The 17,280-nt window shown below is 50.1% G+C and overlaps 1 protein-coding gene across 1 annotated transcript in view; it reads left to right on the forward strand.

The window, feature by feature from the left end:
* FAAH (fatty acid amide hydrolase) overlaps positions 1–17,280 on the forward strand; it is a 430,791-nt gene that overhangs the window by 152,545 nt on the left and 260,966 nt on the right. Inside the window, exon 3 of the mRNA XM_086952348.1 lies at positions 14,966–15,031. Coding sequence (XP_086808474.1) covers positions 14,966–15,031 — 66 coding nt within the window. The remainder of the gene's footprint in view (positions 1–14,965; positions 15,032–17,280) is intronic.

The following is a 17,280-nucleotide window of genomic DNA, read 5'->3' on the forward strand; positions in this document are numbered from 1 at the left end:
ATAAGGACTTCTGTTTTGTCTGAGTTCAGTTTCAGACGGCTGTGCTTCATCCACTCGGCTACTTCTTTCATTCCTTCATGTAGGTTGCTTTTGGCGGTGTTAGGGTCTTTGGTGAGTGATAGGATCAGTTGAGTGTCGTCCGCGTAGGAGATGATGTTGAGGTTGTGTTGGCGAGCGATGGCCGCGAGGGGGCTCATGTACACGTTGAAGAGAGTGGGACTGAGTGAGGACCCTTGGGGTACGCTGCAGATGACTTCAGTGGCCTCTGAGTTGAATGGTGGGAGGCGGACTCTCTGGGTTCTTCCGGTGAGGAACGAGGTGATCCATTCCAGTGCTTTTCCTTGGATTCCAATGTTACTGAGGCGCTGTAGAAGGGTGCTATGGCAGACTGTGTCGAAGGCCGCGGAGAGGTCGAGGAGGATGAGGGCGACTGTGTCTACATTGTCCAGTAGAGTTCGAATGTCGTCTGTCGCTGCGATGAGGGCGGTCTCCGTGCTGTGTTTGGCTCGGAAGCCGGACTGTGAGGAGTCGAGGGATTTGTTGGTTTCGAGGAAGGCGGCGAGCTGGTTGTTGACGGCTTTTTCGATGACTTTGGCCGGGAATGGAAGGAGTGAGATGGGGCGGTAGTTTTTGAGTTCGGTGGGGTCAGCTGTGGGTTTTTTCAGAAGGGCGCTGAGTTCGGCGTGTTTACAGCTATCCGGGAAGGTGGCGGAGTTGAGGGAGCAGTTGATGACGTCTCGGAGGTGTGGTGCTATGATGGAGTCTGCTTTGTTGAAGATGTGGTGAGGGCATGGGTCTGTGGGGGATCCTGAGTGGATAGAGTTCATCAGGCGGATGGTGTCCTCAGTGGAGATTGGGTTCCAGTCATTAAGGATGTTCAAGGGGGATGAAGGTCCTGCAGAAGGTTGGGTGGGTTGGTCTCCGGGTCGGTTGTCGAAGCTGTTGTGGATGTCTGCGATTTTGTTGTGGAAGAACGAAGCTAGGGAGTCGCAGAGGGCTTGAGAGGGGGTGATGTCGTTGGAGTTGGCTGAGGGGTTGGTAAATTCTTTGACGATGTTGAATAATTCCTTGCTGTTGTGGGCGTTGTTGTCTAGTCGGTCTTTGAATGCGATTTTCTTGGCAGATCGGATTAGTTGGTGGTGTATGCGAATGGCGTTTTTGAAGGCGTCCCTAGTGCTGGTGTTTGGGTCTTTTTTCCAGGCCTTCTCGAGGAAGCGACAGAGTTTCTTCGATTTCTTAAGATCATCGTTGAACCAGGAGGCGTTTTTGCTGCCTAGTTTGATTTGACGTTTTTTCAGTGGTGCTAGGATGTCGGCGCTGTTGGATAACCATTGGGTGAGGTTAATGGCTGCTTGGTCGGGGTTAGAGGAGTGGGTAGGGGGGTTTTGAAGAAGCGATGAGGAGATCTGATCGATAGTGATTTTGTTCCAGTTTCTTCGTAGAGTAGGTTGAGGGTGGTTGTGATTTGTGGTCTTGTTGTAGAAAAAGTGTACGCAGCTGTGATCCGTCCAGTGGAGAGTAGTGGTGTGACTGAAGGAGACATGTTTGCTGGAGGTGAAGATAGGGTCGAGTGTGTGACCTGCGATGTGGGTGGGCGTAGTGACAAGTTGTTTGAGTCCGAGGTTGGCGAGATTGCCCAAGAGGGAGGTGGCGTTGCTGTCATTGCTCTTTTCCAGGTGAAAGTTGAGGTCTCCCAGCAAAATGTATTCCTCGGAGGGGAGGGCGTGTGGGGTGATAAAGTCAGTGATAACGTCGCTGAATTGTGCGCGGGGTCCTGGAGGTCGGTAGAGGAGTGTGCCTCTGAGTGTGGTCTTGGGGTCGGTGTGGATCTGGAAGTGAAGGTGTTCGGCGCTGGTAAGGTTGACGTCCGAGCTGGTTGAGATGCGGATGGAGTTCTTATGGACGATGGCGATGCCTCCTCCTGTTTGGTCGACGCGGTCCTTACGGATGATCTTGTATCCTTCCGGGATGGCGATGATGATGTCTGGAGCTGATGAGGCGTTCATCCATGTTTCTGTTAGGAAGGCGACGTCGGGAGAAATGGTGTCTAGTAGATTCCAGAGATCGATGGCGTGCCTGTGGACCGATCAGGTGTTGAGCAGGATGCATTTTAGGTGGTTAGTGTCGGAGCTCTGTTTGGTGTTCGTGAATGAGGAGTTGGTTTTGGTGCCGTCGAACTTGCAGGTATAGCAAGAGAAGGGTCCATGGGTGTGGCCAGGGGCAGCTTGGGCGCAGTTGGAGAGTCGGCCGGGGTTAAGGGCTAGGAGGGTGGAGGTGGCGTAAGTAATGCGGGTGGGGTGGCTGGGACGGGGGCCAGGGGGTCTGGCGCTGGGCGCGGTCCAGGCGCGGACGGGCGTCAACCCCATTACCTGAAGTGAGAGACTGTGGGACCCTGTCTTGGTCTGGAGGTGGACGCTCCGTGGGGGATGTCAGACCACTGTGAGCCTGAGTGTCTGCGTGCAGGAACCTCCGCATCTTGCGTCAGTGTGTCGGCATGGAAGTCCTTTTTCTCCTCTCCGTGCCTCAGCAAAAATATGGTGCTTATATACCCGAAGTGGCACCCTAAGGGATCTACCTTGCTGTGTCATTTCTGACTTAGGATGACGGAAGGAATGACCCTTATACATAGTTATTATGCAGGACATGGTAGTCTTGCTGAGTTTCCAAGATTCCTCATGCATAATGGATGAGGCTAGTTTTCAGGGAAAGCCCCACATCTTTTTTGCCATACCTTAACTAGGCAAAAGGTGAGTCCAAAAAAACGTTATGTAGTGAAATGACAGAAGAAATATGGGTGAGAGGTTAGGTTGCTACCTGAGCCCATATTGGGGTACCTATATTAAACATAACATAATTACAATGATTTCTCTGTAAAGATTGTTTCAGCTTTATAGAGAAGGCATGATATATTTCGTTTTTTCAGTGAGTTTTCTTTGAAGGGCCTGTCCTCTTGCTCTGTTGCGTTTGCCCACGGTAGTGTTGAGTTTGTTGTTACCTGGGAGTATCATGGTCTTTCGAAGATGTTTTTGTAGAATAGTAATACACCATTAAGGTGTATGTATCACTGAGTTTTAACAAGGACCAATCACAGAAGCAAAGTAAAAATCCAAACTGATCAAGAAATGCTGATGAGGTTCTGAGTAAGAACCACCCATAGGTGGAAAAAAGAACCACAGACAGTGAGAAAGGAAGTTACTTGCAACCAGTTAAGCTGATTATGTCCAAGTCAGCATAGAAAGGATCTTTTATTTTCAGGAATCATGGGGAGTTACACCACTGCAAACAGGAATTGAGGAAACTTGTCAGATAGTACATCAACCCCTGATCTCTTTCTGGCCTGATTGAGAGTTTGAAGTAGTCCTCTAAAATAATGTAATATTAGATTAACATTTCATGGAATGAGTAAATGTTGCACAAATTACCAGCCATGTAGTGAAGGCAGGGATTGGGGTGGCATCCAGGGGTTCATATTTTCCCCATACATATATATTTCTAAATTGGAGTCAGAAGTTCATTCTACTGCTTGTTTGCCCAAATGTTTTGGCTGAAAGATGAGGTTTCACAGGCGGTCCTTAAGAGAAACGTCTGAAATGACTGTGGCAGCGACAAACAACTGGTCCACTCTTCATTATATTTCCAAAGGGGGCAAGGCATCGAAAGCAAAGAGAGTTTTTCTACACCAACCCAGAAGATTTAAATCCAAAGGATCGGCATCCAAAACTTTTTCTGGGGCTTCCTCATCTTTGTGGAACTTTCTCCCTGAAGACTTGAGGTGTCAGGAGAACGCTGACCTTTTTTGAAAAACAAAGCTCATAAATCTACTTTTTCAGCATTCACCTGAATACTGAACTTCCTAAAAGGCTGTGTAGATCAACTTCTGTATCCTTTGGTTGTCACCTTCCACTTGCCCTCTCTTCTCTATTTTTTTAGCTTCTTTTTCCCTCCTCTCTGTTCTTCTTTACTGAAACTTCTCTCTCCACTATGTTTATTTTTGATAATTTCTAAGGCTTTTTAACTACAATTGTTAGAGAATACAGCTTAGACATTCTATTATATGCCGACGACATCCAATTGGATGGTGTCTATAGTCCATAATCATGATGCACTAGAACTAGGTTCAGTAACTGCGTATTTGGTGTTGTAAATTGGACGAAGCTGAATTCTCTCCAGCTTAATGTCGCTAAGACTGAGTTTTTTCTTTTTGGAAAGGCCACCAAGATCTGGACTGACGATCGGTAGTCTGCTGAGTTGGGCAGTCGCCCTCACCCCAAAAAGGTGGCAAAATATCTGGGCATTTGTTGGACTACAAGCTGAACATGACAATTTAAGTGTTGTCTGTTCGCAAGGCCAGTGTGGGAATTCCTTTGCATGCTCAGGAAGATCTTTACCTGGATGCCTTTGCATTATATGAAAAAATTACCCAGGTCTTCATAACTAGTCGCCTCAAGTATGGGAACGTCTTACAGGTAGCAACTAATGAGGCACTGCTGCCCCGGCTGCAGGTGGTGCAAAATGCAGCTACTAGATTGATATGTCATCTACACCCAAGGACCATGGCAGCAGCTGCGGACCGTGCAGGTAGAGAGCCGTGGGGTGGGGGGCTAGGTAAGAGGGGTTTCGTAGGACGATGCAGAGGGTAAATTAAATAAATAATTAATTTTCCCTCTGCATCGTCTCCCGAAATCCCCCCTTATCCTGCACCACCGCTGTTACCTGCATGGACCGCGGCTGCTTGGCAGATTCAAATTTGAAATCTTTGCATGGGCTATTAGGCGGCAATGTATATTTAAACCTTTGTGTCATATTCAACAAGCTTTGTGTGGGTGTGGAGGGGTGAGAGCGCACATACTGGGCGCAAAAAACTATTTTACCAGTCCGCAAAAAACTTTAGATTGGCTTATTTGGCATTGGCTATCTCTCACCACATCCACACCTCCCAATATGGGGGCCATTCTTTATCGTACTTAGGAACCCATTATTGGAATGAATTGCCTCTACATATTTGGTTATGGCAAAATGTTTCTGTTCAATAAAATTGATCAAGACTTGGCTATTTTTATTTGTGTGGCTCCACCCTTCCTTTTTGGGGATCCTCTGGTTCCAATCTATAATGCCAGTATATTGGGATACTTTTTTGGGAGCGATTTGTTGAGCTTAATAAAACCAATTAACATAACATAGCATAAAAGGGTGAGTCCAAGTGACTTGGCATTCAGTGAAGTTGGAGTTTGAAGCCTTCAAGGTACTTGTCGTTGAGCAAGGTTTCAACTGTACCTTGTGTTTCATTCTTGGAGAATGAGTAGTCGATTTTGTTTCATTACTAAATTTCCATTGAGCTTAAATATTGCAAGATTCCTACCACTGCAAAGCACATATAGTTGTCTCCCTTTAACATTCGTCTGGAGGACAACTATATGTCCTTCCGGAAGCGCCTGAAAACCTCTCTGTTACCATGACTCCTGTTCTTAGTTCGGTGATGACTCTGTCTCTAGTGCTGGGAGGCCTTCTGGTAGCCATGCACTCTAGAAAAACTTTTCAATTCAATTCACATACAATGAATAAAGTGATTCCCAAGTTAAAAGAAAGCCATTTCAACATTCAAGTTAAACATTTGTCTGAAGGTAGCAAGTGCCAATATTAAATCAAGTAAAATCCAAGCCTGAAAGTGATTTTCCGGAATAGATACCCATTGCTGGTTATGCAATAACAAACCTTGATTGAGGGTCTTCAGTGTGTACCCGAGAGTAATATTCCAGTGGTCATCATTGTGGAAGCGGTGTGGCACAGAGGGCAGGATGCCTGACTCTGGACCACGGGGTACACGGTTCAATCCCCAGTGCCAGCGGCAGGTTAGCCCAACACAATGAGACTCTGGGCAATAGCTCGCTTAATCTTCTCGATAGCCCCAGCACCGGGACACCTCTCCGGAGGTCGCTGTGCATTTTACAAATGCTGGTATCAGAATCCATAAAAGAATAATTGCTGTTTAAAGCGATGCTTCTATGGTATTAACATGCCCCTTGCACTACAATTGCATCCCATAACTCTCAGAGTCTTAGTACTGAGGCCAGTAGAATGCATTTTGAATGCTCCTGATTGTAGCATAAAGCGAAACAAAAGGGGATGATGGACGGAGTGTTTGAGCAAATCAAACACTCACCCCCAGTCAACTGATCTGGGTTTAATCCATCACCATTCTTTAGCTCACTCAGCCACCCCAGTTCAGACATGGCCATATGCAAATCAGTCTGACCCTGTGCCTCATGGGAACAGTCCAGCCCCAACTGCCAAGCCATGTCTTCCCTGGACCGGAAAAAAGCATCCAGGGACCGGTTTCGGATTCATAATCCTCATCACCCAGGCTATCTTGAATCCAGTGGCCAAGCGAGCAACGGACTCACGTCTGAGCATACCCTGCCAATTTAGGGCAAACAAAGCGAAACAAAAGGGGATGATGGACAGAGTGTTTGAGCAAATCAAACACTCACCCTCAGTCAACTGATCTGGGTTTAATCCATCACCATTCTTTAGCTCACTCAGCCACCCCAGTTCAGACATGGCCATATGCAAAAAAGTCTGACCCTGTGCCTCATGGGGACAGTCCAGCCCGAACTGCCAAGCCATGCTTCCCTGGACCGGAAACAAGCATCCTGGGACCGGTTTCGGATTCATAATCCTCATCAGCCAGGCTATCTTGAATCCAGTGGCCAAGTGAGCAAGGGACTCATGTCTAGGCATGCCCTGCCAACTTAGGGCGAACAAAGCGAAACAAAAGGGGATGATGGACGGAGCGTTTGAGCAAATCAAACACTCACCCCAGTCAACTGATCTGGGTTTAATCCATCACCATTCTTTAGCTCACTCAGCCACCCCAGTTCAGACATGGCCATATGCAAATCAGTCTGACCCTGTGCCTCATGGGAACAGTCTAGCCCGAACTGCCAAGCCATGTCTTCCCTGGACCGGAAACAAGCATCCTGGGACTGGTTTCGGATTAATGATTGTAGCATGGCACCAGGTACAGGGTGGGAATAGCTTCCTTAGACCGTAGAAGTGTATTGTCTGTATTCTAATAGCTGGATGATGGAGTCCAGATACTGAAGTGAAAAGGATGGAGACAGGGCTGCCCTTCGAAATTCCATAAAGACTTTGTTAGCAAGGGGCTGCTGATTTGTTCTTCCTGAGCACTGCCATTTGGTAGATGGTAAGGGCGAGGGTCGAGACTGCCGCTTCTCTTTTTTTATGGTTAGAGAATTTCTAAACAGGGCCTGCCCTTTTGTCTGTCCCTGATTACTACTTCAGGAAGTTGATAACCAGTTGCCCAGGATCTCACACTTCATTGTGCCCTTCATATCAGCACTCCTGTTTTGGGCCAGTCCCATTTCTCAGTGAGCAATCACTCTGCTCAAAGGCTTTGTGTGGAGAGTAGCCTGTAAATTGCTTTTCAACAAGAATAAAGGCAAACTAGTTATGAAGAATGAGAAGTCAATTCACCTCCCCTTTCTGGAATATGTGGGATCCAAGCCCCCCTTTGGTTCAGTCCCAAGTCGTTAACAAAGTAAGGCAGAGCTCTGCAGATTCGCTAAAGTGTTGCCGTGCGTCCCATGGCTGGTGCTGGTCTCACAGCCAATCTCCCAGGGCTGAAGGAACATCGCTTAAAGCAAAGCCAACAATTTCTCCTGCAAGTGTTGTGAGTCTATGTGAAGAGCCTAGAAGCCTACCTGCCTGCTAAGAGAGGAAAGGAGTATGCTTGGACCTGCAGGAGGAGAGGCACAAAATGTTTCCAGCAAGCGGAGGTGACAATCCCGAGAGAGCGATCCAGGAGTGAACTGTGCTGCGAACAGGTCCCCAGTTGCCCGCTTCAGTACTGGAGCAAATATGACTGTGCCAGAGCGTGTCATTCTGAGCCACTTAGCAGTCTATGGTGGGCTGAGTGACTGGTGATGTCTTCAGTTGTGACTGGGAGGCCCGTACCAAGATGAGTTTTTGATGCCAGTTGGTTTGAGAGGGACAAAGCCTTTCTGAGCTTCTCCGTTCTTGGTCGCTGACCATGATAATTACATCTTAATTTTTTTTCCTCTTTTTTTAATTTAAAAAAGAAAGTTTATTTAGAGATAATTGTACAGCACAATTACAAGATTCCACCATTGCAATGAAAGAAGCACAGCATGACAATGCAATACAGTAAAGGCAATCAGAAACTTGAGGCACAGTGGGGACATTGTTAGAGGACAGTAACCTGTAAGCACGGGGGGAGTGAAATGTACAGCAGAAAAGAGTGTCGTCAGTAGGGCAAAAAGGCAGGGGGTGTGAGGGGGGATGGGAGCAGTGGGTAGACAGCTCATGAACCTACACCGGCGGCTGACGCGGGCGGGCTCCGGCGGGGAGCGCTGGAGAGGTTGCAAGGCGATGTGACTCTTGACTTAAGAGGTAGGTTACAAGCGGACCTCAAATATCAATGGGATGAGATCTGGCAGGCTGGAGGTCCCAAAACTCAGCCAGGAGAGTCTGGCAGCGAGAAGTGTCCTAAAGCCAGTGGGCAACCTTGGGCGTCGGCCTGTGGCCCAAGCGCATGGAGACCCTGCGCCTCGCGAGGACCAGCAGCATGGCAGTCAAGTGACGGGTGGCCTTCGCACCCGTCACTTGACTGCCATTGGAGATGAGGTGATTGTGGAAATCGCAGCGCATACCTCGCGCCAATATGCAGAGACCCGGGGGGCACAGCCAGGCGAGATGAGAAAAGTCAGCAGTGGGCGCAGAGCAGTACAGGCATCTATCACTTGCAATCAGTCCAAACTTATTGAGTTGGGCGGGAGTCTGATATAGCCGATGGAGGTACTTGAAATGGATAAGGTGCAAACGATAGTTTGGGGAGAGGCGTTTGATTTGATTACAACAGTTTAGCCAATATGCTTCAGAGATTTCGGCTCCCAGGTCATCGCCCCATGCCACGTGCGTCCGGTAAGTGGAAATGGGAGAGGCTGCTAGTGTGTAGGTGTAGATTTTTGTGACCAGTTTTTTAGGAGAGGAAGATGTATAAAGAAGTTTGAGGGAGGCCATTGAAGGGGGGGGCTGGGGAAACGTGGGGTGAAGCTTACTACAGATAGCTCTGAGTTGATAATAAAAATGAGTATCCATGGGGCTAGAGTCAGCAGCAAGAGAAAAAATTTGTCCCCAGGTTAAAGGTCCGAGAGACCTGTACCCAGATGAGTAGCGTGTTTGACTATCACGGAAGAATGAGGGGATGGAAAGACGGGGTGATGTGCGAGTGGCATATTTTTTGCGGAAAGCATGTCTGAGGCAGAAAATATGCGAAGCCCGTATCAAGCCCAGCGTCTCAACTGTATCTAATTCAGTGCAAAGGAATTTCGCCGGGGGGAATAGGGCAGCTGTGAGCGAGGTCAGCCTCTACCGCAACATGAGGTTGAAACGGAGTTGGATGAAGCCAAAAGTGAAGAAAACTGGCTTGAGCACTGTGAGCATACAGCTTGAAATCTGGGGCGCCAAGCTCGCCACGCGACATTGGAAGAGTGAGGATACTGTAGGCAATGCGAGGTTGCCAACCAGCCCAAATTAAAGTAATTGGCAGAGACCAAATCCTGCAAAAAAAGTGAGCGGTTAAAGGGATGGGGATATTGACAAATTAGTATAGAAACTTCGGTAGCACCACCATCTTGGCGATAGCGATATGCCCATCCAGAAAGAGTGGCAGCCGGTTCCAAAGAGGAATCTTAGACAAGAACCAGTCCACGGCACGGACCGAAGTTAACTTTCCAAAGTTCATCAACGTCCCTGCTCAACCAAATGCCCAAATATCTAGGGGGCACTGATGCCCACACAAAGGGATAGTCGGGAACAAAGTGTGTTGTAGCATCCGAAAGGGGAAACAGTACCGACTTGCTCCAGTTGACCTGGATTCCGGAGTAGCCACCGAAGCGAATCACCTCACGGACGGGAAGCGAGCAAATTTGGCGAAAATTTTATTATCTGCATTGATGAGGGATAGGGGACGATATGAATCTCGCTGTTCGGGTGGTTTATCAGGTTTGAGGAGCAAAGTAAACATTGCCTCGCGCATCGACGGGGGGGAACAAACCAGTTTTGAAAGATTCATTATACATAGAAGCTAAATGAGGAACCAAGAGCGAGGCAAAAGCTTTATAGAAGGAAGCCGGCAAGCCGTCCGAGTCGGGGGCCTTGTCACCAGGCAATGCTGGTCATTGCTGCGAGGATCTCTTCTGTAGAAAAGGGCTTGTTGAGATATTCCCAATGGGAGTTGCCGAGCCAAAGAAGCTTAAGTTTGTCGAAATATTGGTCAAGTACTTCACGCGGTGGCACCGCTCTGGGCGTATAGAGTTGTGCGTAGAAAGTGATGAAGCGCGTTTTAATCTCCTCAGGGGAGGTGGTACAATCGGGGCCGCCGTTCCCAAGGGCAGTGATGTAGAATGCCGCCCGCGGCTGGCGAAGGAGGTTGGCAAGGTTTTTGCCAGGATGATCCCCCCTCGCCGAAGCGGCGTGCCCTCGCCTCCCTGCCAAGAAGAGCTAGTTCCCTGCCAGCCTCATTGGCGTAGTCAGTAAGCTTCCCCCACAGCTGAGCAAGCGTTTCAGGGCGACGGTCCAGGGCATGGGAGGCATCAAGCGTCTTAATTTTCCCTTCCAATCTATCAAGAGTGCCGCGGATGGAGCGAAGAAAGCCAGATTGCTTAGAGATCCACTCCCCACGGCTAACAGTTTTAAACCCCTCCCAGAGCGTAGACTGTGAGTCCATGGAACCTACATTAAGCTCAAAGTAGTTTACGATTGCAGTTTGTATTTTGTCACTGAAGACCGAACCGCGTAACGCTTTAGGGGAAGCCGCCAGGAAAAGGCACGGTGAGGAGAATGTGGGAGACGGAGGCAGAGGCGAACAGGGGCATGATCTGAGAGGGTGCGTGTCATGTGATCTACGGAGGTGAGCCATAACAAGGCATGCGGGGCAGTGATCCACAAGTTGAGACTGTACCAGCAGCCATGAGTACCAGAGACACAGGTGCCATCCTGTAAAGCAGGGTGAGCGTGACGCCACACGCCATTCAGGGAATTGTCCGAGAGAATGGTGCTGAGTAGCAAAGCTGCGCTCGGGTGAGAAGCATGAGTTCCGGACCAGTCCAGAGCAGCGGATAGTGTTACGTTAAAATCTCCCCCCCAAAGGAGTGCTGCATGGCCAAATGAGGAGATGTGGTACCAGACTTGTGCAGAAAAGTCTGGCTCATCACAGTTTGGGCCATATAAAGCAGCAACCATCACAGGTTGGGCCCGTAGGGTGCCATGAAGGATCACAAAGCGACCCCCAGGATCAGTGTGCAGTTGAGAGGTCTGTCATGGGAGCCATTTGCGTAATAAAATGGAAACCTCCTGGGAATAGTTGGAATAGAAGGAGGAGTGAATTTCACCCCAATGTCTGGAAAGGAGTCTGGAGGAGGTGGCCGGTACAGGTGAGTCTCTTGTGAAAAAACAAATGCCCACCATGTGCCGAATGAGGTGGGCGTGGACTAGTCGTGCCTTATGGTGGTCATTCAGCGCATGGACATTCCATGTCCAGAGTGTAAGGAGGCAACAAAACAAACAAAACAATCCCCCACCAGGAAAATGGACCAAGGAGGGGAAAGACCAGAACATGAAAGGGCCCGGTACACGAGCTGGTGCTAATGGGAACAGCATTGTCTCGTTGGGAGGTCGCACAGCACTGGCCTCCATCACCCAACCGCCCGAACCCACCCCCAAAACAAAAAAAACAACAACAAAAAAACATCAACCCCGCTCCCACACCAACCCCCCAATCAGGCTGAGGTACCACCCCTACCCACCCCAGGGACCCACAACTGGGAAGGGAAGAGTCTGTGTCCAAGATGGGAATTATCCTGTGTGGGCATGGCAACGCTCAGCGTACACCCCTGCCAGAAAGACAGGGTGGCCAAACCATCTGTAGTGGCAGACACCAGGGAGTAAATAGCAGGAGGTATAAAACACCTTGCCAACAGCAAAAGAGTTAAAACAGATGGGCCTGAGAAACAACGTTGAGTCAATAGTCACCATTCAAACTGAGAGGCTGAGGAACAAAAGGTCCAAAAGAAAAACCCCAAACAAACATGGCAATCCATCTGGTCAGTCGTTATCACTAAGGTTATCTGCAGCAGCAGCCTCTGGGTTGGAGGGCGAAGAGTGGTGTGACCTGTCCAGTTTTTTAGCAGATGCCAGCGACTCCCTGTGCTCGGAAAAAGTGAAAGTTTTGAAACCCTGCTTGACACGCAGCTTGGCGGGATATGCCAGTAAGTAGGAGATCTCGTGCTTCTGGAGGAGTTGTTTCGCCTGCAGGAACTCGAGGCGGGCCGCATGTACCGCCGTTGTATAGTCAGGATAGAATGACCGAGAGTTACCCTGGTGGCAGATTTCCCCCTTCTCTCTGGCCGTCCGCAGGACGGCTTCACTGTCCCTGAAGTTCAAAACTTTTGCTATGATGGGGCGGGCTGGAAGGCCAAGGCCCGGGCGAGGGCAGTGAGAGCAGTGGGCCCGCTCGACAATGAAGACTGGGGAAAGGATGTCACCAAAGAGCTCGTGGACCAGCTGTTCTACATAGTCCTCCATGCGGGAGATATTTGTTGATTCAGGCACTCCCGTGATGCGGGGGTTGCTCCTGCGGAAGTGCGACTCCAAATCCTCGTTCTTGTTCCGGATGAGATCAAGTATTTTGTCCATCTGTAACAATTTCTGACGATCCTGGGTGGCTGCATCCTCTGAGACCCTGGTCTCTACAGGAAGGAGGCGGGCATCGTGTAAATCGACTCGGGCTTTCACTGTGTCCAGGCGATCCAGCTGAGCTTTGATGTTGGTGACAGTGGACTTAACATCCAGCATTATGGCTTTTAAGTCATCCTCACGAGTGGAAGCCATGTCGGAAGGAGCCGGGGGGGGGGGGGGGGGGGTCCCTTCTGTCAGCGCCCGCGCCCTCCTGACGCGCCTGGCGGCGTTGATCAAAGGTGATTTTGGCCTTCTTGGGGTCGGTCCTCCCCATGTCTGGAGGAACAGTATAGCAGCAATGTAGAGGAGGCTGAGATGGGAGGTGAGCGCTGCACTCGAAGAGGTGGAGCAGCTTTGTAAAGAGCAGAGGAGCAGGATCAGCCGGTGAAGGAAACAATTAGCAAGGCAGTGTGCAACGGAGGCCCATGGCGACAAACCTCCCTCCAGGCAGTCGAAACGAGTGAGGAGCGGGCCCACCAGCACTGGAGGGAAGCAATGGAGACTTGCAAATGGCAGGGGGCCGGACCGCAGGGTGGCCGAGTGATCTGCAGGATGCCTGAGAGGCTGAAGGTGCAGCAAAGTCGTTCCAGCCAAGGAGCGGTCAGTTGATTGTAGGGCCAAGGTGAGCAAAGGCGCAACCTCAATGTAGCACCCAGATGGGGGGACCCCATGGGAGGAGGCAGGTCTAGGAGTGATGGACCACGGGCACCACAGGTGCCGGGCGCCATCGAGTGCAGGGCCCTGCAGTGGGTGGACGGCCAGCTCCAACAGCGAGCCAGAACACAGGAGCCAAGCAAGGGTGAGGCGGCCAGGAGTTCCCAAGCGCTGGCTGCATCCGGCCCGATACCAGCGGGGGGAGGGGGCGGCAAGCAGTTAGTGTTGCCGGTGGTGCTCAGAAGCGGTGGCAAGTGGCGGATGACGTTCAAGGTGGGTGTCCACACACTGGAGAAAAGGAGAAGGGGTGCCCCTGAGGTGCGATGAGTCGTCACAGCAGGCCGGAGAAGGAAGGGCAGTGCAGCCGATGCAGCCATCGCAGCAGGATGACCCAGGGAGCAGGGATGGCCTAGGCATGTGCAGGGCCACCAAACCCCAGGGGCCACCACACCAATATATATCCTTAATATAATAATCCTTCGAGGATGGATACATATTTGCGTGGTGGCCCCTGGCAGGGATTTGGCGGCCTCCGGCTCTGTTCCACTACCAAACACCCTGACCCACCCCCTCTTCACTGGCCTCCGCGCTCCACCCCGCCCGGACCCCTCTTCTAGGGCCCCCTACCTACGCTCCCTACCCAGGGCCACCTTGAGCCAACAGGCCGCAGCAGAAGAGGGGCAGCTCACAGCGGGGAGCCAAGGGAGGCGTACCGTCCAGTCTCCCAACCCATGCAGATAGGCCTAAGCAGCGGGCGCCGGAGAGAAGAGCGCGGTGCCCGCGAAGGAGCAGACCAAGCCGGGTGGTACGACCCGTGAGCCCCCAACCCCCCCCCACCCCCAGCAACGGCACGTACTGGCTGAAGTTTATCAGTGACAACGGCTGGATGCAGGAGGCATATTGGGAGTGAGGACTGTAACTGAGAAAGTATAGTGTCTTATGGTTAAAGTGCGATTAATGACTATGCTGTATAACTTACTAATTGGATTGTGTAGTATTTATATGAAATGAAAATTACTTTTTTTCATAAAGATGAGCACAGGGCTGAACACTACTACTACTACTGTGTGTCTGTTGTTTGACTTGGTGCTGAGGTCTTGTCTTCTACTCAACCTTCCTGTGAATCCTGTGACTGTTCGATGTCTTTACTCTGAGAGTCAAGTGCAGAAAGGCTGTCCCCATTTGCAGAACGAAGGCCAATGCCCAGGACACCAGTGGCAAATGACCTCAACAACAACTGTTGGGGTTTACTAGCCTTTGTCTGACCTGTGGTGCTCCGAACTAGGTTTAACCCCCCCCCACACGCCTCTTGCTCCTCTGAATAAAACAATGCACGAGGGAAGGAACTTTTAATAGGGATGTAGGACAGTGAGGAAAGACTTTGGCTGAGTGTAATGAAGATTGTCAATCTGTAAGTAATTAGGCCATAACCCTTTGGTTGTGGGACTTCTTGCCTGTGTGTATTATTAAGAGTAGTAAAGGTGTGTTGATGGACTTGTTGTGTAACATACTGATGAAACTTTATCTTTTTAAGGCCCTCGAAGTGCACAAGGATGTGAACTGCTTGACCAATTTCCTTCCAGAGTGCGAGGCCCAGCTTCATATGGCTGAGATACCCGCCACCCCCTCTCAACACAATCCCCAAAAGGAAGGGAAACCGGAAACTGTTCTTAAAGTTTTTGGATGTGGGATGGAGTGACCATCCCGGCCGTATTTATTAAAACAAAAGATTAAAACATTAAACGTTTTCATGTTATGTACAATTTCATTATCACATTACGATGTTTGGCTAACCTTAACATAATCTCTAATACAGAGGTTCTCCTAGCCGAACTAGCATCCTACAAAACATTCTCTAAGAATACTGAAATTGTACATCCTAACGTTTAAGGGCCAACGGCAAGGTCATAACCGGTGTCAAGATCCCTAACCAGACTTACCCCTCCCACTTAGGAGGGGCGATGGCACAGGGGCTTACCACAAGTGCAACTACTAACAATTTCCCTTGACTTGACGGGGGCACTTAAGACTCGACGCCATTTAAAGGTCGTTCGAACACTTGTGTGTGGTATCTAGAAGGTATCGTTGACCTCTCCCCACCCCACACAACTTACCGCATCTGCCGTCGCAGATGACACTAGCCCCGGGAAATTCCCCAGGAGGGGGCTGTAACCCCTCCTACAAAGGAAGGGGCCTTGACCGCCTTTCCTTTACTTCCGGCGACCCGCCCTTAGACGGGACCGCCTCCCCACTGAGGGGCCAATGGCCACCTCTCCCGAGCGCTCCCATCCGTGTTGGGTGACGCCCACTCATAGGGATCTACCAATTAGTGCTCACCGATCATGACCTTACCGCCTACCAAAAAATAAATACGACAGTTCTTCAACCTATGAAAACATTGGTTGCTACGACCGAAGGAACATGCTAAAAATGCAACATCACATCAAATCACTTTAATCATAACAACCTAAACGATATTCACCATCTTTATTAACTACAAACTGCTACTGTTATAGCCTGTAAACGAAACGGAAAAACAAACTTATCAATTCACTTTATTGCACAACAACTTTGCTGTCCTCAGGGGCTGGTGGGTGGGTCAAAATTGGCTCTTCGTTCCGTCCCGAGCTCACGTGTAGCGAGGAGGTGCAGCTTCGGAGCACAAGAACAAGAGGACGTCTTCTGGTCTTGCGCCTTCTTTTATCCGTCTTCAGGGCGGGCGAAAACCCGCCCCTGCCCGCCCCGGGGGCGTGGCTGGCTGCGTCGGTGTCTAGGCCAGCCCACTCTAGGGCGGGAAAAGGCGCGCCCCGGCTACGCCGCTTCGGGCATACCAGCCGAGACGCGCCTCCCGCCCAAAAATGGCTTCCCGGGGGGATCGAGGCACTCATCCATACGTTCGGGGGGACCGAGTGGTCGCCCCTTTCCATATGGCTGAGATACCCGCCACCCCCTCTCAACACAATCCCCAAAAGGAAGGGAAACCGGAAACTGTTCTTAAAGTTTTTGGATGTGGGATGGAGTGACCATCCCGGCCGTATTTATTAAAACAAAAGATTAAAACATTAAACGTTTTCATGTTATGTACAATTTCATTATCACATTACGATGTTTGGCTAACCTTAACATAATCTCTAATACAGAGGTTCTCCTAGCCGAACTAGCATCCTACAAAACATTCTCTAAGAATACTGAAATTGTACATCCTAACGTTTAAGGGCCAACGGCAAGGTCATAACCGGTGTCAAGATCCCTAACCAGACTTACCCCTCCCACTTAGGAGGGGCGATGGCACAGGGGCTTACCACAAGTGCAACTACTAACAATTTCCCTTGACTTGACGGGGGCACTTAAGACTCGACGCCATTTAAAGGTCGTTCGAACACTTGTGTGTGGTATCTAGAAGGTATCGTTGACCTCTCCCCACCCCACACAACTTACCGCATCTGCCGTCGCAGATGACACTAGCCCCGGGAAATTCCCCAGGAGGGGGCTGTAACCCCTCCTACAAAGGAAGGGGCCTTGACCGCCTTTCCTTTACTTCCGGCGACCCGCCCTTAGACGGGACCGCCTCCCCACTGAGGGGCCAATGGCCACCTCTCCCGAGCGCTCCCATCCGTGTTGGGTGACGCCCACTCATAGGGATCTACCAATTAGTGCTCACCGATCATGACCTTACCGCCACAGGTCCGGATAGTTGACCGGCTATCCGGACCCCCCACAAAACTCCTACCTAAAGGTCATGTTCCAAAGATTTTAACCAGGCTAGGAAGTCTCCTATGAGTAACTCATTCCCCGCCCTCGACAAATGCACACCATCCCCCAGATACATACTGTCATCATTAATACAAT

The sequence above is a fragment of the Lissotriton vulgaris genome, chromosome 1_1 (genome assembly GCF_964263255.1).
Source record: "Lissotriton vulgaris chromosome 1_1, aLisVul1.2, whole genome shotgun sequence".
NCBI classification, from domain to species: domain Eukaryota; kingdom Metazoa; phylum Chordata; class Amphibia; order Caudata; family Salamandridae; genus Lissotriton; species Lissotriton vulgaris.